At 44.4% G+C, this 26,816-nt stretch overlaps 1 protein-coding gene across 1 annotated transcript in view; it reads left to right on the top strand.

Annotated features, from left to right (window-relative positions):
• The window catches only part of myo9aa (myosin IXAa), a 202,080-nt gene that overhangs the window by 25,368 nt on the left and 149,896 nt on the right, over positions 1 to 26,816 (top strand). Inside the window, 1 exon segment of the mRNA XM_082969734.1 lies at positions 5,686 to 6,665. Coding sequence (XP_082825860.1) covers positions 5,772 to 6,665 — 894 coding nt within the window. The 5' untranslated portion in view covers positions 5,686 to 5,771.

Genomic DNA, 26,816 nt, shown 5'->3' with positions numbered 1-26,816 from the left:
AAAATCCAGTAGTCTTTCACTCAATGCTTGGCTCGATAACACTGCTTCACTAACACTCTCTTAACAGTGTAACTGTGAAGTCATTGACTTCATGCTGAATTGTAGCATTCCTGTTGACAAGGTCATAACTAGTGCCGCTGAGTCACAATGGTGCCGCTGAGTCACAAGGGAAAAGGTTTTGGGGCCCCTTGCGCACACACACACACACACACACGCACACACACACACACACACACACACACACACACACACACACACACACACACACACACACACACACACAGCAGTCCTGTGTTATGTCACTCCTCTTCAACTGTCTCTTCCCACCAAACACCAGACTCATTATTGTGCTCTTGTGACCAGATCTTGCCCTGCTTACTGTACCCCCTCTCACTCAGCCAGATATCCTATGATCCTCTCTGCCTCCGCTGGTTGAATGCCCAGGGCTGCCAGCGATAGAACCCCCCCCCCCCCCCCCCCTTAATTTTGGAATTTAATTGAGTCGTTTGGCTGATTAAGACTTCTCCCCTCTGTATTCTATCAGAATCCATAATGCCAAACATAAGGAGCTTTAATTTAAGGCTTGCTATTGGCTGCTCAGAGTTTTTGCCAGTTATGACAAACCAAAGCACTTAGCACATTGAGCTTTGAGCTTAGTCGACTGTTCTGTTCTGTTCTGTGTTTCATGCCTGTTTTTCACAAGCCATGTTCTCTGCATTTTTCTTTATGGCTGTATGAATGTACTGTTGTAATGTGTTTTGTGTCCAAAGTGCAATTTCCTTTCTCTGACTTGCTAAGTGTTTGGTGGCTTTTTCCCCACATCTCTGGAGCCCTTGTAGAGGAAGAGGGACATGACCAGTATAGATATTATGGAGGAGTCTGGCTCTCCACGGCCCATTAGGTTCTAATGCAGTACTATAGGTGATGCATGGTCCAGAACATATATGCTATGCCATGTAAATGCATACATACACACATTCTTAATAAAGTGGTATAGGAGACCTAACAATGCCCGTTGTCTGACATGGTCAGCTGTCGGTGTGTTTGCGGTTGATGACACACAGCTTCTCAAAACCATGACGTAATAACTTAAACCGGCCCAACTCCATCCTCCACTTCTCTCACAACGACAGCCATTTAATCAGTCAGCACTAATACATTCTACCCTCCTCTGAGTGGGTGACCCTTTCCCATTGTTTCCCTGTTAGTGAGTCAGTTTCTTTACTGACTGAAATGTAGAGGGAATTTGGAAAGTGACACACACACACACTGCGGGACGTTTTTGTCCCTGTGGGTTCAGTGTGCTGTGTCACACTGAACCCACCAATAGAAAAGGTCCACCACGGGACCTCTATTAGTCCCCACAAACAGCAGCGCTCACTGTCCTCAGGCACCATTACATCATGGCTTAGACATTCTCTCTCTGTCTATGTCCCTCTGTCTCTCGGGTCTTTCTCTGTCTCTGTCTTTGCAGGGCCTTGTCTATCTGTATATCTCTTCTCTCCTCTCTCTCTTCGCTCTGTCTCAGGACATTTGCTTCAGGAAATGGCAAGATTGTTCAGTTTTTGTTTGCCAGTCAAATGGATAATAGTTTCAGAATGCGGCAACAGCAATGTGATATTCTGTCCCTGGCCGTACGGGGTGTGTTCACTGATTCATATTGACACTGTATCAGAGTGTGTTGACGGTGTAACGTGTTGTTATGGGGTTACGAGTGTCTAGGCCACTGTTCTTTAGAGTATACTACTATAGCCTAATGCTCCTGCTGGAAGGAATGTGTTGACTTGGGCCTATAGTTGTGTAGTTTTACTGGCAGTTTAAAAACAGATTGCTGGTTGTAATCATCAGTGAGTATGGTCTACTCTACACTGTTTTTAACCTGGATACTATGTTTTATTTGATTGAATATACAGTTGTCATGTACGGTACTTCTACTAATCAATACACAGTACTTTAAGAAGTACCCCTAACATTATGCACCACCCCGTAATCAGCTTCAGTCTTGGGCTGACACAAGCTCCCCCCTCTACCTCAGCTGTGCCTCTCCAATCCAAACTGGAGATGAGATTCTAGACCCCACCCAGACAGTTGCGGTGATTGCTAAGGGCTGGTGATTCCCTGGAGGAGAGCATTAGTTGATTGTCCTGATGTGGTGAACATGGTTCGGCATGGCCAGCCAGTCAGCCACGGAGGGAGAACAACCCTAAATCTATTAACCCCTATCCTTTAAGCAGTGCACTGTCCATCTGCTCCACCACCCGGCCCACACACACACACCACACACCACACACATACACACACACACACACACACACACACACACACACACACACACACACACACACACACACACACACACACACACACACACACATACACATACACATACACACACAGCGAAGTGCACCATTAATACCCCCAGTGTGTGTGTGCCCAGCCTTACACAATCTGGTTAGCAGGGGTGTGTGTGTTGGACGTATGCAGGGGGGGGGGGTTGAATGTAGGCCGGCAGGAAATTGGAGAGAAGGGTGCAGCATTGTATTAGGACCCAGCTGGTGATGGCGTGCCACCTATATGCTTCCCTGTTCCATTTCCTGTTTTCATTTTTTTTCTCTCCCCACATGCAGGTTTTTATGGGCAGGAACAGTTTTGTCCTTAGCAACAGAAATAACACCATATATTGGACTGACAAAGCAGCATCTGTGTATGTTTCTAGCTGATACATTGTGAGAGGAATTGTGGTAAACACAATCATGTTCACATGGCAAATGGTTCTCATTGGCTCTGGTATTGGACATTCAATAATTCTTTGTCTACACCCATTCAGCATCGTTCACACTCTCTAAAGCTTTAGCCCCACCCAGCTCTTTAAGGATTCACATGTGAGGCCATGTACTAAACAACCAAAGGTTTCATGACTAAAGGCTGGTTTATACTACGGGTGTATTAATTTATTCCAGCTACGTCTATTGACAGTTGTCGCGGTGACGTCATGAACATTCTATTGAAATGGTTACTTGCATATGTAGCTAGCTAGCTAAACAATGAACCTTAATCCCAACTCATAACGTTACTACCCTGCATGAGTCTCCAGGTAGCTAACCAACTAGGTTCAATGTTAGCTAGCTAACATTAGGCTATAACTAGCTATGCAAATGGCTCTGAGATATGAATAATATAACTACACAGATCATACACGTAACATTAGCTAGCGAGACAGCCAGCAAACGCTAGCTAGCTAGCTAGCAGTACACTTGAAATGAAAATGACTTTCTGACAAAATTAGAAACGTGTACTATCTGAATGTAGCTAGCTAGCTAGCTACATTCAATCTTACCCGTATACATGGATGGACGCTTCTCCCTCACTGTGTCGGATGCCATGGTTGTCCTTAGTTTGAATATGTAATCTGGAGACGGGTGTTATATACAACAGCCTTCTGTGTGTTCTCTTTTTGACTCTGTCTGCATATTTGCAATCAAACGCCAGAATCTCCTTAGCTATCATACTCTAATTCCACTGATTTCAAAACTCGGCCCTGCAGAAAGTGGAGAGCAACACTTATACAGTCTACTAGATGATATCTTCTAAAAAAAACGTTGTTAGAAAGGATTTCCTACACATACTGACCAGCTAGCTCATGTTACAGATAGAAGCGTGCTACATGGCAGACCAATCCAAACTCATCTCTCTGGATGTCCAGCTCACTCATGATCTCAGCCAATCATGACTAGCGGGAAGGTTGCTGACTTTTTCTGCGGCTAAACCAACTAGGCTCGTAATTGAACAATTTTATTCATATTTACAGATGGCATACAAGTTTGTTATTAAGGCACATGAAAGTTCACATGTTCCAAACGGAATTTCTGCCCAAAAATGCATTTTGATTAACAACAAAAAAGTTTACATTCAAATGGCTCGACATACAGGAGGGTGCGACTGTACGCCCAGTTTCAATTACATCAAATCAAATGTTTGTCACATGTGCCGAATACAACAGGTGTAGACCTTACAGTGAAATGCTTACTTACAAGCCCTTAACCAACAATGCATTTTTAAGAAAAGTACAACTTTTTATTTTTTTATTACAAGAAAAATGTAAAAATAACAAATAATTAAGGAGCAACAAAATATAACAGTAGCGAGGCTACATACAGTGTCAATGTGCGGGGGCAATGGTTAGTCGAGGTAATATGTAAAAGAGATAATCAACAGAGAGTAGCAGCAGTGTAAAAATGAGGGTGGGGGCAATGCAAATAGTCTTGGTAGCCATTTGATTAGATGTTCAGGAGTCTTATGGCTGTTAAGAAGCCTTTTGGACCTAGACTTGGCACTCCAGTACCGCTTGTCGTGCGGTAGCAGAGAAAACAGTCTATGACTACGGTTGCTGGAGTCTTCGACAATTTTTATTTTTAGGCCTTCCTCTGACACCGCCTGGTATAGAGGTCCTGGATGGCAGGAAGCTTGGCCCCAGTGATGTACTGGGCCGTACGCACTACCCTCTGTAGTGCCTTGAGGTCGGAGGCTGAGTAGTTGCCATACCAGGCAGTGACACAACCAGTCAGGATGCTCTCGATGGTGCAGCTGTAGAAATGTTTGAGGATCTGAGGACCCATGCCAAATCTTTTCAGTCTCCTGAGGGGAATAGGCGTTGTCGTGCCCTCTTCACTACTGTCTTAGTGTGTTTGGACCATGATAGTTTGTTGGTGATGTGGATACCAAGGAACTTGAAGCTCTCAACCTGCTCCACTACAGCCCAGTCGATGAGAATGGGGGCGTGCTTGGTCCTCCTTTTCCTGTAGTCCACAATCATCTCTTTAGTCTTGGTCACGTTGAGGGATAGGTTGTTATCCTGGCACCACCCGGCCAGGTCTCTGACCACCTCCCTGTAGGCTGTCTGATCATTGGCCTATGCAAAACAAATTACACAAAACTAGTGAATACCTGAATATCTATGCTACCTTTGTAGTTGTGTACACTCTGTGTGAGGTATTGTGGATGGTTTCAGTATAGTCTCCAGGGGAATGAGCTGTATACAGGAGAGAGGAGCCCAGACAATAGAGGGCTTAGTAGTTTGTACGTACACACACACACACACACACACACACACACACACACACACACACACACACACACACACACACACACCAGAGAGACTGACTAATGCTACGTTTATACCGATTTTTAGGCCATTTATATTGTCCATCCTTCAATCAAATGTATTTTATAAAGCCTTTTTACATAAGTAGTTGTCACAAATTGTTGATGAGTTTAGGACAGTCCAGTTGGACAGATGTTTTGTCTCTGACTGTCTCATAATGCTCTTCTCTTCTCTCTGTGGACACCAGTCACCCCATCAGGACCTTTGGGTGTATATTAAGGTTTTGAATGGTGTTATTGTGTGTTCAGTGGAGAAGCTGGCAGCTGCTAGTCTTGGCATGGGGATGGACTGCTGCTGCTGTGCAGTGTAATCTAGTCGGCCCAGATGCTGTTATCCCTGAATGTTCCAGTCTTTTTATGTTGCCCAGCCAGCTATAAACTCATTTGGACATTTTTCATAGATTACATAATAACATGAAATGCAATTTTTTGGGGTGGATTCAGTGACGAATGATTTACGGTGTTAACCTCTCTGTGTGTTGCCTTGTCATCTCTAACCCTCCTCTATTTCTCTGTCTCCTCCAGCGGTGATGTCTTGAGGCAGTCTCCCATCCGGCCTAGTGAAGGACGTGCGAGGTCAAGTGACTGCTAATGGGAACCCCTGTGACACCATGAGCGCTCGTGATGGCGGCCACGGCGGCGGGATCGGCGGCGTGGGCACGCTGGGCAGGCGAGGACGCTACGAGGACTCGGAGTTCACCCTGCGCATCTATCCGGGCTCTCTGGCCGAGGGCACCATCTACTGCCCCGTCAGCGCCCGCAAAAGCACCACGGCCGCCGAGGCCATCGAGCGCTGCCTGGAGCGCCTGCGTCTGGACCGCGACCGCTGCTATGTGCTAGCCGAGGTCAAGGAATTTGGCGGGGAAGAATGGATCCTGAACCCCAGCGACTGCCCAGTCCAGCGGATGATGCTGTGGCCCCGCGGGGCTCTGGAGCAGCGCTCGGGCTCAGGCGGCGGGGAGGACTACCGCTTCCTGCTGCGGCAGAAGAATCTGGATGGCTCCATCCACTACGGCGGCAGCCTGCAGATGTGGCTGCGTGTGACCGAGGAGCGCCGGCGCATGACGGAGCGTGGCCTGTTGCCACAGGAGGAGGTCAGGGGTGACCACGCCGACTTGTGCTGCCTGCCGGAGCTCACCGAGCGCTCGCTGCTGGACAACCTACGCTCGCGCTTCCGCCAGGAGAGGATTTACACCTACGTAGGCAGCATCCTCATCGTCATTAACCCCTTCCAGTTCCTCCCCATCTATAACCCTAAGTACGTCAAGATGTACGACAACCACGCTCTGGGAGACCTGGAGCCGCACATCTACGCCGTGGCGGATGTGGCCTACCATGCCATGCTTCAGCGGCGGAGGAACCAGTGCATCGTCATCTCTGGGGAGAGCGGCTCGGGAAAGACCCAGAGCACCAACTTCCTGATTCACCACCTGACTGCCCTCAGCCAGAAGGGATTCGCCAGCGGGGTGGAGCAGATCATTCTGGGGGCAGGGCCAGTGTTGGAGGTAAGGACACCCATGCAATAAAAATCCTTTGGAATTTGTAACAGTGATGGTTATTTTTTTCGCTGAGTTTTCTGGTGCTGGTTTCCTCTCATGGATACAAAATGAGCCAAAATTATTTTGTTCTGTTTCAGTCAGCCAGTCTACAATGCTGTTTCAGTCAGCCAGTCTACAATGCTGTTTCAGTCAGCCAGTCTACAATGCTGTTTCAGTCAGCCAGTCTACAATGCTGTTTCAGTCAGCCAGTCTACAATGCTGTTTCAGTCAGCCAGTCTACAATGCTGTTTCAGTCAGCCAGTCTACAATGCTGTTTCTGTCAGCCAGTCTACAATGCTGTTTCTGTCAGCCAGTCTACAATGCTGTTTCTGTCAGCCAGTCTACAATGCTGTTTCTGTCAGCCAGTCTACAATGCTGTGTCCTGTCTTTGGCTATGCCGGATTAAGTGATATGACATGCTATTCTAAAAAAATAATTTCTCTGTAATTAATATTACCTGATTACGCTAATCAGGAAGATAATTAACTAGAAAGTCGGGGCACCACAAAATAATGTTTAGGGCTGTTATCTTCCGAATAAACTCTTAAAGACCTAGTAATATTTTACATCAATAGCACTCAATATTTAATCCTCACCTTATTTCAGTCTCATTTGAAAGTTGTAAATTCTTGGTTATCTTCACGAACCCTGGCTAACAAGTTGAATCAGCAATACAAACTTTGGTTTAATTATTTATTTACTAAATACCTAAATAATCACACAGAATTACATATACACAGAATGCAAATGATGTCATACAGAAAATGTCCCTGGTGGACGGAGCCGACATGACGGCTGGTTACACAAAGGAAAGGAGGTTGGGTTTGAGTGAAAGAGCGGGAAGACTGAGGAACAAAGGGAGAAGCTACGCTATTGTAAATACAGTATCTTATGAATTCTAATTTACCGCCCATTTGGAAAAGGAAAATGCAATAAATATTTACTCTGCGCTGCGCTTCGGTAGGTTGGTCGTAGATGCTGGCCGTGTTTACAACCCATGTCTGTTCACATGGGCGGGCCACTGAGTTGAGCATAGTTCACTCATGAAAACCCAATTCTCTCATTTGGAAGCTAAAATTACATTTCATCTTTTCACAAATAGTTTCATATTTAAACATTTAAATTGCACAACAATTCCATGTGAATCTGATAACTAGAATGTGTAGACTTTCCCAGATACAGTTTGTCGTCCTATCATTAATAAGAATGTCTCAGATGACAACCGAACTGACATCATATACATTAAGTACCAACGCATATTTTCAACTGGTTGGATTACCGAAATATGGTTCCTTTCCCCCACCTTTTGATGTTCCCAGACTCTATATGTTTAACAAAGGCTTTTCAAGATTCCTTCTGTAGAGTCAAGAGAGAGGGAAGGGAGAAAGGTATTTATGGGGGGGGGGGGGGTCATAAACTACCCCCAGGCCAACGTCATGACAGCTGTTTGTGTCAGCCAGTCTACCGTGCTGTTTGTGTCAGCCAGTCTACAGTGCTGTTTGTGTCAGCCAGTCTACAGTGCTGTTTGTGTCAGCCAGTCTACAGTGCTGTTTGTGTCAGCCAGTCTACAGTGCTGTTTGTGTCAGCCAGTCTACACTGCTGTTTGTGTCAGCCAGTCTACAGTGCTGTTTGTGTCAGCCAGTCTACAGTGCTGTTTGTGTCAGCCAGTCTACAGTACCTCCTATCAGTCTATGTGTAGTGTAGTAGTACAGCAGCTGTGGTTGATGGTGCAATAAAAACAGTTTCCAGTAATGAAGAAACCGTTGCTCTATGATCAACCTGGTTTGTACCTGAAAGACAGGATGAGCTGTGTGTTCAGACTCTGTTGGCTTGTACCTAATAGATGGGATGAGCTGTGTGTTCTTATGCAACAGTGTCTGGCCCCAGCTGTCCCTGTGGCCAGAGTTCTCCTGCTCTATAGAAAGCTTTATTGCAGTTTTCATCCAGCTGTGCAGGGATTATATTGTACACAGAGGAGCTTTTTCCTCTGCCCACAGCAGCTTCTGAATGGCTACAGTTGTGCCTTCTTGTTTCACTGTTTCCCCCTTGTTTTTGGATACCAGACCAGAACCCAAAGCACCAGCCAAGGTTGTCATTACATAATAGTTCAATCAAATAAATTCTGAATCTGTTGAGATGGGCGGCAACAGAGCTTGGAAGGAAGGACAAACTCAAAATGAGTTGTTTATTACTGAGTTGTGCTACCTTTGTCAGAGGCGTAGGTTGTCTGAATAACAAGCCCAGTAGGTTATTTAGGGGCACCCTCTATTTCTGAACATTGCAGAGGGATTTACAGGCCCCCCCCACATCCTCTGTCATTCATCTGTATGTCACACAACAACAACACCTGAACCTTATTTCACCAGAATACCCTGGCAACTATCCTCTTTTTTCCATCTCGGTGGTTCGCCGTCTGACCACAGTCTGTTTACAGTAGCTTGGGTTTCATTGAACGTGGGAGTGTACACATTCCTTCTGACATTCCTTGAGGAGCACTTCAGAGTGGCATCACACTCGTACTGTGTGACTGAGGACTATATTGTTTTAGGTGGCTTTGGAAAGTGTACAGTTTTAGTGTTCTGAACTAATTGTAAGAACTGGACAAGCAGGTGTTTTGGTCAACCCTGACCCTGATTGGTGTACAGTACTTACTTGCCTCGTTCTATATGAGAACATGAACACCTATACTGTAGGCCTATTACAAGTCAAGTGTTTGAGGGAGAAATATTGCTCTAGATTCATCCAGCCGTACTGTTAAAGCAGTTTCTGATACCAGTCTGAAAGCCAAGTGTTTGAAATGACAAAACGTGACCAAGATCAAGGGGTGCTATTTTTTACAGCCTCTGTGTTTTTACAGCTAATGTGTGTGTCTCCACTCTGGACAGCTAATGTGTGTGTCTCCACTCTGGACAGCTAATGTGTGTGTCTCCCACTCTGGACAGCTAGTGTGTGTGTCTCCCACTCTGGACAGCTAATGTGTGCGTCTCCACTCTGGACAGCTAATGTGTGTGTCTCCACTCTGGACAGCTAATGTGTGTGTCTCCCACTCTGGACAGCTAATGTGTGTGTCTCCACTCTGGACAGCTAATGTGTGCGTCTCCCACTCTGGACAGCTAATGTGTGTGTCTCCCACTCTGGACAGCTAATGTGTGCGTCTCCCACTCTGGACAGCTAATGTGTGCGTCTCCCACTCTGGACAGCTAATGTGTGCGTCTCCCACTCTGGACAGCTAATGTGTGCGTCTCCCACTCTGGACAGCTAATGTGTGCGTCTCCCACTCTGGACAGCTAATGTGTGCGTCTCCCACTCTGGACAGCTAATGTGTGCGTCTCCCACTCTGGACAGCTAATGTGTGCGTCTCCCACTCTGGACAGCTAATGTGTGCGTCTCCCACTCTGGACAGCTAATGTGTGCGTCTCCCACTCTGGACAGCTAATGTGTGCGTCTCCACTCTGGACAGCTAATGTGTGTGTCTCCACTCTGGACAGCTAATGTGTAAGCCCTGTGGGTTAATCTCTAACACGCCGGCACAATTGAGTGGTTTTTGAGTGCAGAGGTGCAGCATTTAATTGTTTGCACAGTGAGATTGCGTATCTGCCCTTTACTGATTTAGTAATGCTAAGGCCCAGGAGAGGGGGACTAAGGGAACTAGGAGAGGGGGACTAAGGGAACTAGGAGAGGGACAAAGGGAACTAGGGCCTAGTCCAGTCCACTCTATAGCTGACTAGTACCAATACTGACATCTTCCTTTCCTCGTCTCCTTTGCTCATGATCACTGACCATGGAACTGGCCCCAACCTTGGAGATGGAACACACCTCACCCAGACAGTCTAACCTTGGAGATGGAACACACCTCACCCCGACAGTCTAACCTTGGAGATGGAACACACCTCACCCCGACAGTCTAACCTTGGAGATGGAACACACCTCACCCTGACAGTCTAACCTTGGAGATGGAACACACCTCACCCAGACAGTCTAACCTTGGAGATGGAACACATCTCACCCCGACAGTCTAACCTTGGAGATGGAATACACCTCACCCAGACAGTCTAACCTTGGAGATGGAACACATCTCACCGCAACAGTCTAACCTTGGAGATGGAACACATCTCACCCAGACAGTGGCTTTAAGAGGTATAGGGATGTAGCAGTGTGAACTCGGTTTAAATCAAGAATCTATTCATCCAAGGTAAATTTCTACAAGTTAGTTGTGTGGAACAGAATCCTGCTTCCCTCTAATATTCTTAACAGAGCTTTTAAGACTGCTGTTAAGGTTGAATTAAGACACTGAGAGTGTCTCCATTCCATACTCCTCTCTCCTCGCCTCTTTCTCAAAACCCATTGGAGCAGAAGGTCAGAGGGGAGGGACCTCTGGCTTTCTCATCCAATGGGTTTTAAGAAGGAGGCGAGGAGTATGCAATAGATATCTTCCTGTCTTTTCATTCCTCTCTCCCTCCCTTTGATGGTACATTACCTTGACTTGACTCCCACTCAAACATGGGGGGGGGGGCTGGGTCGGCCACCATTTCACTCCTGAGAGAACAATGTGCTACTGGTTTTTACGCTAATGTCAGAGCCCCCGGACTAGCTAGCTAGCTAACACACATCTAACCTTTGGTCCAGCTGTCAAGCACTATTCAGGCAGCCAGTATGTACATATATCCACTGACATAGCCATTCAGCTGGACCTACAACAGAGACTATAGAGTAGTGTTACCTGTCAAACCACTACCTCAGTTAACTCTAGGCTCAAGGTCAACATTTGCGAACATAGAAATCCATAATGAGAATATAGCAACATACCTGCTAGCATTGTTCTGACAGATGTGATTTATGATGCACATTATTCTCTTGGCTTTAGCCTTGAGATAGTATGAGACACTCCCTTCAAGCACGTAGCTCATGCTCTAAATAAATGCCTACCACAAACAGGAACGTTATGAAGGCTATTTAAGATAATGGCTCATTAGCTCACTGCATTTGCTAATGGCCATAAATGGTTGAAGCGATTCAATACTTTATCATTGAGCTTTGTAGTAGCACTGCTTATTAAACGCAGCGGATACGGTCGGATACGGTCGGATAAGGTCGGATAAGGTCGGATAAGCGTTATGAGTAGGATACCAGGCTGTATCACTAACAGCCGTGATTGGGAGTCCGATAGGGCGGCGCACAATTGGCCCAGCGTCCTTAGGGTTTGGCCGGAGTAGGCCGTCATTGTAAATAAGAATTTGTTCTTAACTGACTTGCCTAGTTAAATAAATAAACATATTTCCTTCAGGGGATTTCTATATTATTGTTGCAAAACCAAAGCTGGGCACACAGTCATTTTCCAGTGGCTGTCAGTTGAGAAGCTCACCTCGGGGCCACGGGCACAGACAGGATGTTAACGCTTGACGGAAGATATCACTTACGAGAGGCTTTACTCTGTTTGGAGCTCTGCCAACACCAACAGTTAGCTGTTAGCTCCTGACATGCCCTGTCTCTCAAGTGCTCCAATTAATCAAGCTTTGGATTGATTGAGATGAATAGTGACACTCAAGCTGCCATCAGCCAGGCGCATGTCTCTGGAACTACTGAGGGGTAAGGTCATGTTTCTAGGTCACGTACTGCTGTGAGTAGTGTGTAGGGATCACTGAAGGATGACAATGAATGTGGGATGGAGATGGTTGTATCTTTCTCCTCCTGTCCTCCTCTATCCACTACTACTAATGGTTCCATCTTTCTCCTCCTGTCCTCCTCTATCCACTACTACTAATGGTTCCATCTTTCTCCTCCCGTCCTCCTCTATCCACTACTACTAATGGTTCCATCTTTCTCCTCCTGTCCTCCTCTATCCACTACTACTAATGGTTCCATCTTTCTCCTCCCGTCCTCCTCTATCCACTACTACTAATGGTTCCATCTTTCTCCTCCCGTCCTCCTCTATCCACTACTACTAATGGTTCCATCTTTCTCCTCCTGTCCTCCTCTATCCACTACTACTAATGGTTCCATCTTTCTCCTCCCGTCCTCCTCTATCCACTACTACTAATGGTTCCATCTTTCTCCTCCCGTCCTCCTCTATCCACTACTACTAATGGTTCCATCTTTCTCCTCCCGTCCTCCTCTATCCACTACTACTAATGGTTCCATCTTTCTCCTCCCGTCCTCCTCTATCCACTACTACTAATGGTTCCATCTTTCTCCTCCTGTCCTCCTCTATCCACTACTACTAATGGTTCCATCTTTCTCCTCCCGTCCTCCTCTATCCACTACTACTAATGGTTCCATCTTTCTCCTCCCGTCCTCCTCTATCCACTACTACTAATGGTTCCATCTTTCTCCTCCTGTCCTCCTCTATCCACTACTACTAATGGTTCCATCTTTCTCCTCCTGTCCTCCTCTATCCACTACTACTAATGGTTCCATCTTTCTCCTCCTGTCCTCCTCTATCCACTACTACTAATGGTTCCATCTTTCTCCTCCTGTCCTCCTCTATCCACTACTACTAATGGTTCCATCTTTCTCCTCCCGTCCTCCTCTATCCACTACTACTAATGGTTCCATCTTTCTCCTCCCGTCCTCCTCTATCCACTACTACTAATGGTTCCATCTTTCTCCTCCCGTCCTCCTCTATCCACTACTACTAATGGTTCCATCTTTCTCCTCCCGTCCTCCTCTATCCACTACTACTAATGGTTCCATCTTTCTCCTCCCGTCCTCCTCTATCCACTACTACTAATGGTTCCATCTTTCTCCTCCTGTCCTCCTCTATCCACTACTACTAATGGTTCCATCTTTCTCCTCCCGTCCTCCTCTATCCACTACTACTAATGGTTCCGTCTTTCTCCTCCCGTCCTCCTCTATCCACTACTACTAATGGTTCCGTCTTTCTCCTCCTGTCCTCCTCTATCCACTACTACTAATGGTTCCGTCTTTCTCCTCCCGTCCTCCTCTATCCACTACTACTAATGGTTCCATCTTTCTCCTCCTGTCCTCCTCTATCCACTACTACTAATGGTTCCATCTTTCTCCTCTAGCCATTTGGCACCTAGCCGATGTCCATAATTTCCTAACATTGTTTACATTTCTTTCCTAGATACAGCAGAACCCTATGTGGACAAGATGTTTAGCATTGGGAACTTGAGCTACATTGGGATCCACCTCAGAAAAACCAAACTACCTCAATACAACCCAATTGAAATCAATTGTTCAGTTTCAGAGTTGCTCTTGCCTCTAACTGTGTTCTGTTTGTTCCATACTGCTCATCAGTAATCATAGGCCAGCTCAGGAAACCAGTGTATCGTCTTGGAGATAACTGACATGTTTGTCAAATGCTCAACGTAGTGGTTTGCCTCACACACACTATTGTCAACGCGACATGTACAAGCAGAGTGCAAACAGTCTTGACAGATTGATGGGAGGAAAAGGGTGGGCAGATTGCAGAGATAAGGGCCAGATAGGATAGCCCGTTGACTTGTTCAGCTCTAGCCTGTAGCTACCACTCCAATCCAGATGGATTGTCTGTTAAAGACCCCCCCCCCCCCCCCCTTAGAGATGGTTTACTGAATAGGTTTAGTATTAGTTAGCCAGGTTTAGTATTAGTTAGCCAGGGTTAGTATTAATCAAATGTCGTTATAAACTAAGCTGCAACAACAATGATACATTGTGATCAGTTACAATTTGTTTTACAACATTTTCACCAACAGAATACTTTTTCTACCTGTCCAAGACAATTGGCCTGCGGTCAAGATTAGTTTTTATCCCGCAGTTAAAAAGCCATCATAATAAAAGACAGCTGTGGGAACATGGCAACAATTTGAGATAAACAAGAAAGCTAATATGTGATTTCAGTGAAGGGTAGGGAGTATAGATTCATTAAGGATGACGCGTATCAAGACATTTTTCTAGCACTTCAGAACAATAATCTCTGAGGAGAAAGACTAGTTCTGTGCTACCTGTAGGTGTGGGTGGAGACAGCTGGCTGCCCTGGGAGCGAGTCAGGAGCAGGCAGTCCGGAGTGACTTACGCTGCTCTTTCTGTGCTTGCATCATCATTTTCTGCCTTTGAAGAATAAGGAGCTGTCACAGGGCCTTAGTGTGGGAGCAGCTGGGGGACGCACTGGAGCCCGATTCAAGGCTCCTGGCACTGCTGTTAGTGTGTGTGCATAGCTTCCTCTAATTTGCACACACACGTGCATGCACACACACACACACATATCAACTCTGTGAGGGCTCCCGAGTGGCGCAGCGGTCTAAGGCACAGCATCTCAGTGCTAGAGGCGTCACTACGGACACTGGTTCGATTCCAGGCTGTATCACAACTGGCCGTGATTGGGAGTCCCATTGGCCCTGCGTCGTCCGGGATTGGCCTGGGTAGGCCGTCATTGTAAATAAGATTTTTTTTCTTAACTGACTTGCCTAGTTAAATAAAGTAAAAAATAATAAAACTCCTTCCGCATGGCTTAGTGACGTAACAAAGCCGTTAATTAGACTTAAAGATGTTTTATAGTCTGGTTGCCTTTTAGCTTCTTCTCTCTATCAGTGCTGAGCCTGCAGTGTGAGCTAGTGGTTGGAGAATAGGATGGTGACCAGGAGATATATGGTTTGAAATCCAGGTGGGACACAGTAAGTATACCCACACTCACCACTGAGGAATCGGGATCATGCAACTTGCTTTGATTGAAATGTAGCCTACTTTGCAGACTGTTTCCCCTAAAACATGGATTCAAGAAAATAATCTCTGTAGAAGACCTCCGGCTAGTTACTGTCTGTGGATGGAGCTGCCGTAAGGAGTCTGGAGGGTCAGGCTAGTTACTGTCTGTGGATGGAGCTGCAGTAAGGAGTCTGGAGGGTCAGGCTAGTTAGTGTCTGTGGATGGAGCTGCAGTAAGGAGTCTGGAGGGTCAGGCTAGTTAGTGTCTGTGGATGGAGCTGCAGTAAGGAGTCTGGAGGGTCAGGCTAGTTACTGTCTGTGGATGGAGCTGCAGTAAGGAGTCTGGAGGGTCAGGCTAGTTACTGTCTGTGGATGGAGCTGCAGTAAGGAGTCTGGAGGGTCAGGCTAGTTAGTGTCTGTGGATGGAGCTGCAGTAAGGAGTCTGGAGGGTCAGGCTAGTTACTGTCTGTGGATGGAGCTGCAGTAAGGAGTCTGGAGGGTCAGGCTAGTTACTGTCTGTGGATGGAGCTGCAGTAAGGAGTCTGGAGGGTCAGGCTAGTTACTGTCTGTGGATGGAGCTGCAGTAAGGAGTCTGGAGGGTCAGGCTAGTTACTGTCTGTGGATGGAGCTGCAGTAAGGAGTCTGGAGGGTCAGGCTAGTTACTGTCTGTGGATGGAGCTGCAGTAAGGAGTCTGGAGGGTCAGGCTAGTTACTGTCTGTGGATGGAGCTGCTGTAAGGAGTCTGGAGGGTCAGGCTAGTTCGTTTTTGTGGATGGAGCTGCAGTAAGGAGTCTGGAGGGTCAGGCTAGTTACTGTCTGTGGATGGAGCTGCAGTAAGGAGTCTGGAGGGTCAGGCTAGTTCGTTTTTGTGGATGGAGCTGCAGTAAGGAATCTGGAGGGTCAGACTAGTTACTGTCTGTGGATGGAGCTGCAGTAATGATTATTTGGCCCAAGGCAACATGCTACTATTGTACTCCCACTACGACATGTACGGCCAACAGAAACACTCCCTGAGTGAGTCAGCCCAGGTCAGCAGCTTCTCCTCTCTGCTCTATCCTTCATCACTACCCTGCTCTCTCTCTCTCTCTCTCTCTCACACACACACACACACACACACACACACACACACACACACACACACACACACACCACACACACACACAGCACATGTAATACCAACCCGCCCTGTAATGCTCAGCAGGATTAGGGCTGTACTGTATGTCTCCCTCCACACAGGGCGGGGTCAGCAGCAGACATGGAGTGGGGGGGGGGGGGGGGGGGGCTTTACTGTCCACTGGAAGTGGTTGTTTTTCATTCCCCTTGGCAACAGAAAGACCAGACAGATTGGGATCCATTGAGCTCTCGGCTTTCTGGTGTAGAATCTGGTGTGTCCATTTTGTTTGTGTGAAACCAAATCACCCTGTGTGTGTGTCTATTGAGAGGGCGTGTGTTGAGGCCCTGGGGTGAGGTGTGTGTGTGCTCGTGCGAGGTTACACAAGGTATTGTAACTGTAGTCCTACGGTATCGACTGGTTGACTAAACAGTCAGCAGATCCAGGCTCAGTTCCAGTTCCTCCTAACATCGTATAGATGACAGAAAAGGCTAAAGGTGTAAAGGTGGGATTATACTCCTTCTCACCTGTGTTATTCTCTCACCCCATTAGGTTGCTGGTGTGACTGGTTCTGGGTCAGACTTTCTAGTAGATCTAGTTGTCTGCCTCATTAAGATCATATACATGTCAGAGATGATCCACTTCAGGAAATAAACGAGCTAAATGGATTCAATCCCTGTGGTTGTAATTAGTGCTGTCTCAAAAAAAAGAGAAAAAAATGAAAGTTCTGTTTTTTCAACCAATCGATTGGTAGAAATGTTAAAACGTGTGATTGGTAGAAATGTTAAAACGTGTGTTTGGTAGAAATGTTAAAACGTGTATTTTTCCATATATAGACACACATTTGGAAAGTATTCAGACCCCTTGACTTTTTCCACATTTTGTTATGTTACAGCCTTATTCTAAAATGTATTCAATTACAGTTTTTCCTAATCAATCTACACACAATACCCCATAATGACAAAGTGAGAAAAAAAAAAAGGTTTTTAGAAAATTTTGCAAATGTATAAAAATAAATATATACCGATCTGTGTGCCAGATATGGCTTTCATATGCACATTTTCATTACATTTATAACAACGTCTTCGTATCTCAAAATCATTGTCATGTGGTTAATCAAAAATCTATCTAAATGACAATGATAAACCTTAAAAGCATATGAAGCCAACAAATAATAACATTGCAGCCTGCAGGTAGAAAATATCCTGATTTTTAAAATATATATACTTTTGACTAGTTGTGTGTCATACATATATATCATTGCTTAAATGTATGCATAAATAAGACCTTATAGATGCCCAATCTTGGTCATGATATGTTTTTTATATATATTGGCTACATATGGCCTGTCTGCAACAAACTTTAAACATTTGTTTTAACTATTAACTTGAGTCTGGCTGGAAGCTCTTGCTAGCAAACTTGTGACATTGTGTAAAATATTCTGGGCCCTCCGTTTCCAGCGGGACAGACACAGCTATAGGCTATTTCCACAAGGGATAATAAGTAATCATGTAGGCCTATTTTAGGAAGTTTCCACTTGGTTAGAGCATGACATTTTTGCACTTTCATGCTGAGTAGTTATCGAAACGAAGCGAGCTGGAATACATTGAGGAACTATTGTCATCCTCAGTGGATGTAAAAACATATTATGTTTGCTTGCTGTTTGAGGTGAAGAAAACATGACTTTGAGAAGCTCTTCAGCTCATTAGTGGTGGTGGTGCATTAAGCCAATCAGAAATACTATCAGATCCCCCAATGGGTGCATTCATATGCAGTGGTGTAAAAATACTTGAAAGTACTACTTAAGTAGTTTTTTGGGTATCTGTACTTTACTTTACTTACTTGTATTTTTTACTACTTTTACTTCACTACATTCCTTAAGAAAATATTGTAATTTTTACTCCATACATTTTACTTGACACCCAAAAGTACATTTTGAATGCTTAGCAGGACAGGAAAATAGTCAAATTCTCACACACTTATCAACCGAACATCCCTGGCCTCTGATCTGGCGACTCACTAAACACAAATGCTTCCTTTGTGAATGATGTCCGAGTGTGCCCCTGGCTATCCGTATATGGAAAAAAAACAAGAAAATGGTGCCGTCTGGTTTGCTTAATATAAGCAATTTGAAATGATTTTTACTTTTGCTACTTAAATATATTTTTAAACAAATACTTTTAGACTTTTAAAATACTCAATTAGTATTTTACTGGGTGACTTACTTTTACTTGAGCCATTTTCTCTTAAGATATCTTTACTTTTACTCAAGTATTGTATGACTGTTGGGTACTTTTTCCACCACTGTTTATATGCCTACATTTGCGCCCAGGCCAGGTAGGCTATAGGCCTACTTCTATGAGTAATCAGGTGTGCGTCCTTACTCAACATTGACAGGAGTGCTCCAAACAAAAGACAATGACTAAACTCGTAAAATGGAATGAAATAAACCAAAACTTGTTTCTCACAAGGGTAGCATAGGTTGTGTGCTCTGTAAAAAACGTGTCCACTCCGACAATGAAAACGGTAGAAGACTCTGAAATAATAATATATTAAATGCATGAACAGAAATTACCGTAACCAAACAAACATTGTAGATTAGAAAAATATAGGAATTAATGGTAAATGTACTACTGGTGATATGTGTAATGGGGAAATGAAAGGAAATTATGAAACAATGAATGTGCACAAATAGGCGGGAGAGAGCGCATTCTGGAGCGAGATGTTCATTTTAGCCCACTCCCCTTCTTCCTGGACTGAGCCATCCCCACGGCCTCCGCAATGGATTATATACATATATATACTGCTCAAAAAAATAAAAGGAACAGTTAAACAACACATCCTAGATCTGAATGAAAGAAATAATCTTATTAAATACTTTTTTCTTTACATAGTTGAATGTGCTGACAACAAAATCACACAAAAATAATCAATGGAAATCCAATTTATCAACCCATGGAGGTCTGGATTTGGAGTCACACTCAAAATTAAAGTGGAAAACCACACTACAGGCTGATCCAACTTTGATGTAATGTCCTTAAAACAAGTCAAAATGAGGCTCAGTAGTGTGTGTGGCCTCCACGTGCATGTATGACCTCCCTACAATGCCTGGGCATGCTCCTGATGAGGTGGCGGATGGTCTCCTGAGGGATCTCCTCCCAGACCTGGACTAAAGCATCCGCCAACTCCTGGACAGTCTGTGGTGCAATGTGGCGTTGGTGGATAGAGCGAGACATGATGTCCCAGATGTGCTCAATTGGATTCAGGTCTGGGGAACGGGCGGGCCAGTCCATAGCATCAATGCCTTCCTCTTGCAGGAACTGCTGACACACTCCAGCCACATGAGGTCTAGCATTGTCTTGCATTAGGAGGAACCCAGGGCCAACCGCACCAGCATATGGTCTCACAAGGGGTCTGAGGATCTCATCTCGGTACCTAATGGCAGTCAGGCTACCTCTGGCGAGCACATGGAGGGCTGTGCAGCCCCCCAAAGAAATGCCACCCCACACCATGACTGACCCACCGCCAAACCGGTCATGCTGGAGGATGTTGCAGGCAGCAGAACGTTCTCCACGGCGTCTCCAGACTCTGTCATGTCTGTCACATGTGCTCAGTGTGAACCTGCTTTCATCTGTGAAGAGTGGCGAATTTGCCAATCTTGGTGTTCTCTGGCAAATGCCAAACGTCCTGCACGGTGTTGGGCTGTAAGCACAACCCCCACCTGTGGACGTCGGGCCTTCATACCACCCTCATGGAGTCTGTTTCTGACCGTTTGAGCAGACACATGCACATTTGTGGCCTGCTGGAGGTCATTTTGCAGGGCTCTGGCAGTGCTCCTCCTGCTCCTCCTTGCACAAAGGCGGAGGTAGCGGTCCTGCTGCTGGGTTGTTGCCCTCCTACGGCCTCCTCCACGTCTCCTGATGTACTGGCCTGTCTCCTGGTAGCGCCTCCATGCTCTGGACACTACGCTGACAGACACAGCAAACCTTCTTGCCACAGCTCGCATTGATGTGCCATCCTGGATGAGCTGCACTACCTGAGCCACTTGTGTGGGTTGTAGACTCCGTCTCATGCTACCACTAGTGTGAAAGCACCGCCAGCATTCAAAAGTGACCAAAACATCAGCCAGGAAGCATAGGAACTGAGAAGTGGTCTGTGGTCCCCACCTGCAGAACCACTTCTTTATTGGAGGTGTCTTGCTAATTGCCTATAATTTCCACCTGTTGTCTATTCCATTTGCACAACAGCATATGAAATTTATTGTCAATCAGTGTTGCTTCCTAAGTGGACAGTTTGATTTCACAGAAGTGTGATTGACTTGGAGTTACATTGTGTTGTTTAAGTGTTCCCTTTATTTTTTTGAGCTATATTATATATATATATATATATATATTAATTGACCAGTCGACTAATTGGGTCAGCCCTACTTGTAATGTAAAGATAATGACGAAATGAGATGATAAACTGCCCAATTATAGTGGGCTGCAAACCGCTGTGCTTACTGTGATTGTGTTCGTCATTAAAATAGGCTCCAATCCGAGAACACTGGGTTATGTGAAAACGTCATATGCTTCTGTACCGTGCATGTTTTAAACAGGGAACGTCCTGATTTGGCTCTCGTGAAAGGAAGACGTATACATACCAGGAAGTGTTTTCAACAGGAGGCTGTGTGTTGGGCCTCCCATTTTGAATAAGTGTAGTAATAACTTTGTGTATACTGTCAATGGTTTCTACAGTTTCAATCCTTTTCCATCACCTTGATATGGGGTGGTTAGGGGCAGCCCCCTTGCCACAGTAACTACAGTTAAAGTTATGATATATAAGGTTGTTAACTATAATCCTTGTTAACTGTGAAAGTTGACCAGAGTCCTGTGAGCTGTAGAATAGATGCAGTACAGGATATGGTAGTATGTAATGGATCAACCTGTTAAGAACACATGTATCTCTTCCCCTGCTGGAATGCTGTTTACATGGACTAGCCTCATTAGAACGGCTGTGGTGAGCTGACCTCCTCTCCGTCTGAGCTACACACACCTCCTCTGTCCTCCCTTTCACACAGGCTGCATTCTCCTTGTATACGTGTGCATTGTACCAGCCTCAACTCCTAAATAAGCTTCATTCCAACCACACACACACACACACACACACACACACACACACCTCTATTTTTGGGGGACTCTGATATTACTAGTCATCTTCTAAAGTGTTCTCAAAAGTCTTATTACTATACATGTAGTGTATAAGTGGTGTTGGAGGGGCAATAGGAGGCACTCTTTCCTCTGGTCTAAAGAATATCCCAATGCCCCAGGGCAGTGATTGGGGACATTGCCCTGTGTAGGGTGCCGTCTTTCGGATGGGATGTTGAACGGGTGTCCTGACTCTCTGTGTTCACTAAAGATCACATGGCTCTTATTGTTAAGGGTAGGGGTGTTAACCCCGGTGTCCTGGCTAAATTCCCAATCTGGCCCTCATACCATCACGGCCATCTAATCATCCCCAGCTTCCAATTGGCTCATTCATCCCCCTCCTTTCCCCTGTAACTATTCCCCAGGTCGTTGCTGTAAATGAGAATGTGTTCTCAGTCAACTGACCTGGTAAAATAAGGGTAAATAAAATAACAAATAAACATGCCAGTGCACTAACCGCTATTCCCCCCCCCCCCCCCCCCAATAGACTGAGCTGTCGTGAATTTTCATGATTTGCTTCAACCAATTGGCATCTAGGTAGAGGAATGCTAACCAACTTCCCTCTGCTTCTTCTCAACACTCCTTATCTCCCCCAGGCAGAGCCAGAGCCATGCACAGTTTCTCTCATAGACACTGTAGGGTTGTAATGGAAGACTGGCCTGATGCAGCGCTAGCTAGCTGAGCAGGGACTGTTCGCTACAGTACATGTTGTTCCATCCTGGACCTACTTTGTCAACCTGACTCAACATTCATGTGTTTGAATGTATTGCAGTCCTGTGTGATTTTTATGTGCTTGTACTGTATTTGACACCACAAATAAAGTTCCCCCAGAAGTTCCCTCTGAAAAAATAAGCGTTCATAGTGGATCGACGCTCACTGCTGCTTCTCCCATTGGATCAAAGGGCTGCAGCCAGGTCAAAGTGCAGTCAGACATTTTGTCTCTGCGTCGGATCCAAGTATCGACAGGGCCAGAGTGAATACTTTGATGGTTGTGAGCGGTGAGTCCACTCCCCTTACTAAATCAAAGGAAGGGATGCTCCAACTAGACTTGAGCTCATCTGCTGCCAGACCCTTCCAAAACATCTCCATGTCAACATCCTGTCTGTGTGACTGGGGGCGTATTGTATTTGGTGTACACAGTGCAGGTGGTGGAGTTTGTTACGAGAAGACAGACTAATAACATCTGTATTAGTCTGGAGAGAAACAATGCATTGTCCTTGATCTGCTCTAGTTACTCACATTTTCCTGCAACTATTACTAATTGACATCAAGTCAAGATGATGCACAATCATTTGCTCAGGGGACCTTTTCTGGAGACAAAGACCACTCAAACAATACCATATCTGTTATAGCCTTCACTTGCTCAGAAGTCTGTGCAGAAACGTATTAGTGAACTGCAGAACTGCAGTAGCCCAAACTCTGAACAGGCATAGCATTCACTTGCTCAGAAGTCTGTGCAGAAACGTATCCTAATCTCTGAACAGGCGTAGCATTAGCTGCCCAGGCTGATGCTAGTGTGCCGGGGTCTGGCTCCTGTCACAGTACTAAAGGCTACCAGTTGGCTCGGCAGTGGCAGATGCTGTGTCCAGTAAGTGGCAGCCCAACAATGTGCTTGTGTTTGTGCTGCCTCAAAAAGCCTCTTTTTATTTAAGGCGAGGCTGGTGAGAGTCCTCAGATGCCACGTCAGCAACACAGTGTAGCCAGCACCTGCTGTCGTCATTCACTAGCTGCCCCGGCCCGCTGCCCCGGCCCGCTGCCTGTACTACACCTGGGCCTTTGTCAGTGTGGCTAGAGAGATAGATGTATGGAATAGTCTTAATAGATGAATGGAATAGTCTTGATAGATGTATGGAATAGTCTTGATAGATGTATGGAATAGTCTTGATAGATGAATGGAATAGTCTTGATAGATGAATGGAATAGTCTTGATAGATGAATGGAATAGTCTTGATAGATGAATGGAATAGTCTTGATAGATGTATGGAATAGTCTTGATAGATGTATGGAATAGTCTTGATAGATGTATGGAATAGTCTTGATGGATGTATGGAATAGTCTTGATAGATGAATGGAATAGTCTTGATAGATGAATGGAATAGTCTTGATAGATGTATGGGATAGTCTTGATAGATGTTTGGAATAGTCTTGATAGATGTATGGAATAGTCTTGATAGATGAATGGAATAGTCTTGATAGATGTATGGAATAGTCTTGATAGATGTATGGAATAGTCTTGATAGATGAATGGAATAGTCTTGATAGATGAATGGAATAGTCTTGATAGATGTATGGAATAGTCTTGATAGATGTATGGAATAGTCTTGATAGATGTATGGAATAGTCTTGATAGATGTATGGAATAGTCTTGATAGATGAATGGAATAGTCTTGATAGATGAATGGAATAGTCTTGATAGATGTATGGAATAGTCTTGATAGATGTATGGAATAGTCTTGATAGATGAATGGAATAGTCTTGATAGATGAATGGAATAGTCTTGATAGATGTATGGAATAGTCTTGATAGATGAATGGAATAGTCTTGATAGATGTATGGAATAGTCTTGATAGATGTATGGAATAGTCTTGATAGATGAATGGAATAGTCTTGATAGATGTATGGGAGAATAGATGTTTGGAATAGACTTAATAGATATATGGAATAGTCTTGTTAGATATATGGAATAGACTTGATAGATATATGGAATCGTCTTGATAGATATATAGGAGAGTAGATGTTTGGAATAGACTTGATAGATATATGGGAGAATAGATGTTTGCATATAGAATTGATAGATATATGGGAGAATAGATGTTTGCGTATAGACTTGATAGATATATGGGAGAATAGATGTTTGCGTATAGAATTGATAGATATATGGGAGAATAGATGTTTGCGTATAGACTTGATAGATAAATGGGAGAATAGATGTTTGTGTATAGACTTGATAGATATATGGGAGAATAGATATTTGCGTATAGACTTGATGGATATATGGGAGAATAGATATTTGCGTATAGACTTGATAGATAAATGGCAGAATAGATGTTTGCGTATAGACTTGATAGATAAATGGCAGAATAGATGTTTGTGTATAGACTTGATAGATATATGGGAGAATAGATGTTTGTGTATAGACTTGATAGATATATGGGAGAATAGATATTTGCGTATAGACTTGATAGATATATGGGAGAATAGATGTATGGAATAGTCTGGAACAGAAAAGTGTGTCAGATTTCTATCTGTAGAAATAGTCACTGTTCTCTAATTATCCTTAATCATAATAGTCGTCTACCAGGATTTATGGAAAACCACGGTCATTTATTGAAAGTTCCAGGAATTTTGCAACCCTTCCCATCACCCATAAATGGGTTTAAAGTGGAATTGTCAGTGTTTTAGCAACATGAAATCTTATTAAAATCTGTTCCTATAAACCCCCAAGAAGAATATGACAGCTTTATATTTGTGTGTGTGTATCGACTTGGTAGATATATGGGAGAATAGATATTTGCGTATAGACTTGATAGATATATGGCAGAATAGATGTTTGTGTATAGACTTGATAGATATATGGGAGAATAGATGTTTGCATATAGAATTGATAGATATATGGGAGAATAGATATTTGCGTAATATATATATGGGTAATAAAACGTGAAAATGACCATATTTAGGTGCGCACTCAATTTTTTTTTTATAAATAAATATATATATATATATATATATATATATATACCTAAATATGGTCATTTTCACGTTTTCAGACTGTTTGGGAATGACGTACATTAAGGCAATTGAACATTCTATAGCAATATAAAGTGGGAACGCACACTGCACTAAATAAAACCTAATAAAAACATCTGTCTTGTCCAGGACCTGACTCTACACAGACCGGTGCGCCATAGCCAATCAGAGCTGCAGTAGGCCTATATGCAAATAAGCAATTTTCCCCACGGGCCTGCCATCATTCACTTTGAACTAGACTGTGTGTTTTACAGGCAGTAGGACCTGCCATCATTCACTTTGAATTGGACTGTGTGTTTACAGGCAGTAGGACCTGCCATCATTCACTTTGAACTGGACTGTGTGTTTACAGGCAGTAGGACCTGCCATCATTCACTATGAACTAGACTGTGTGTTTACAGGCAGTAGGACCTGCCATCATTCACTTTGAACTAGACTGTGTGTTTTACAGGCAGTAGGACCTGCCATCATTCACTTTGAATTGGACTGTGTGTTTACAGGCAGTAGGACCTGCCATCATTCACTTTGAACTGGACTGTGTGTTTACAGGCAGTAGGACCTGCCATCATTCACTATGAACTAGACTGTGTGTTTACAGGCAGTAGGACCTGCCATCATTCACTTTGAACTGGACTGTGTGTTTACAGGCAGTAGGGCCTGCCATCATTCACTTTGAACTGGATTGTGTGTTTACAGGCAGTAGGACCTGCCATCATTCACTTTGAACTGGACTGTGTGTTTACAGGCAGTAGGACCTGTCATCATTCACTATGAACTGGACTGTGTGTTTTCAGGCAGTAAGACCTGCCATCATTCACTTTGAACTGGACTGTGTTTACAGGCAGTAGGACCTGCCATCATTCACTTTGAACTAGACTGTGTGTTTACAGGCAGTAGGGCCTGCCATCATTCACTTTGAACTGGACTGTGTGTTTACAGGCAGTAGGACCTGTCATCATTCACTTTGAACTGGACTGTGTTTACAGGCAGTAGGACCTGCCATCATTCACTTTGAACTAGACTGTGTGTTTACAGGCAGTAAGACCTGCCATCATTCACTTTGAACTGGACTGTGTGTTTACAGGCAGTAGCAACAGCGCAACATTAGATCATTATAAAGCAAATGGCAAAATACACCTGAATGGATTTCTGCAAGTATGTAAATACCACGGGAGTCCTCTAATATTTGGGAACTTTACAGTCATGTTGATCAAATGGCCTACCTGTTCATGGTTGTCTTTTGAATCAAATAGAACCTATTTTTAAAACCTCTTAGAAAGTTGGTATTGTAGCATAAACAAGGAATTTGATATATTTTTCTGATATTATGATTCTGTTTGTTTCATATCTGCAAAGTAGTTAAAATGTTGTCAGTTCCACTTGAATGTTTCATCCTAATGAATAGGCTGTTTATCTTCTCAACAGCTTTAACTAA

The sequence above is a fragment of the Salmo salar genome, chromosome 26 (genome assembly GCF_965601325.2).
Source record: "Salmo salar chromosome 26, fSalSal1, whole genome shotgun sequence".
In the NCBI taxonomy this organism is placed as follows: Eukaryota; Metazoa; Chordata; class Actinopteri; order Salmoniformes; family Salmonidae; genus Salmo; species Salmo salar.
This window is presented reverse-complemented; position numbering and strand designations above follow the sequence as displayed.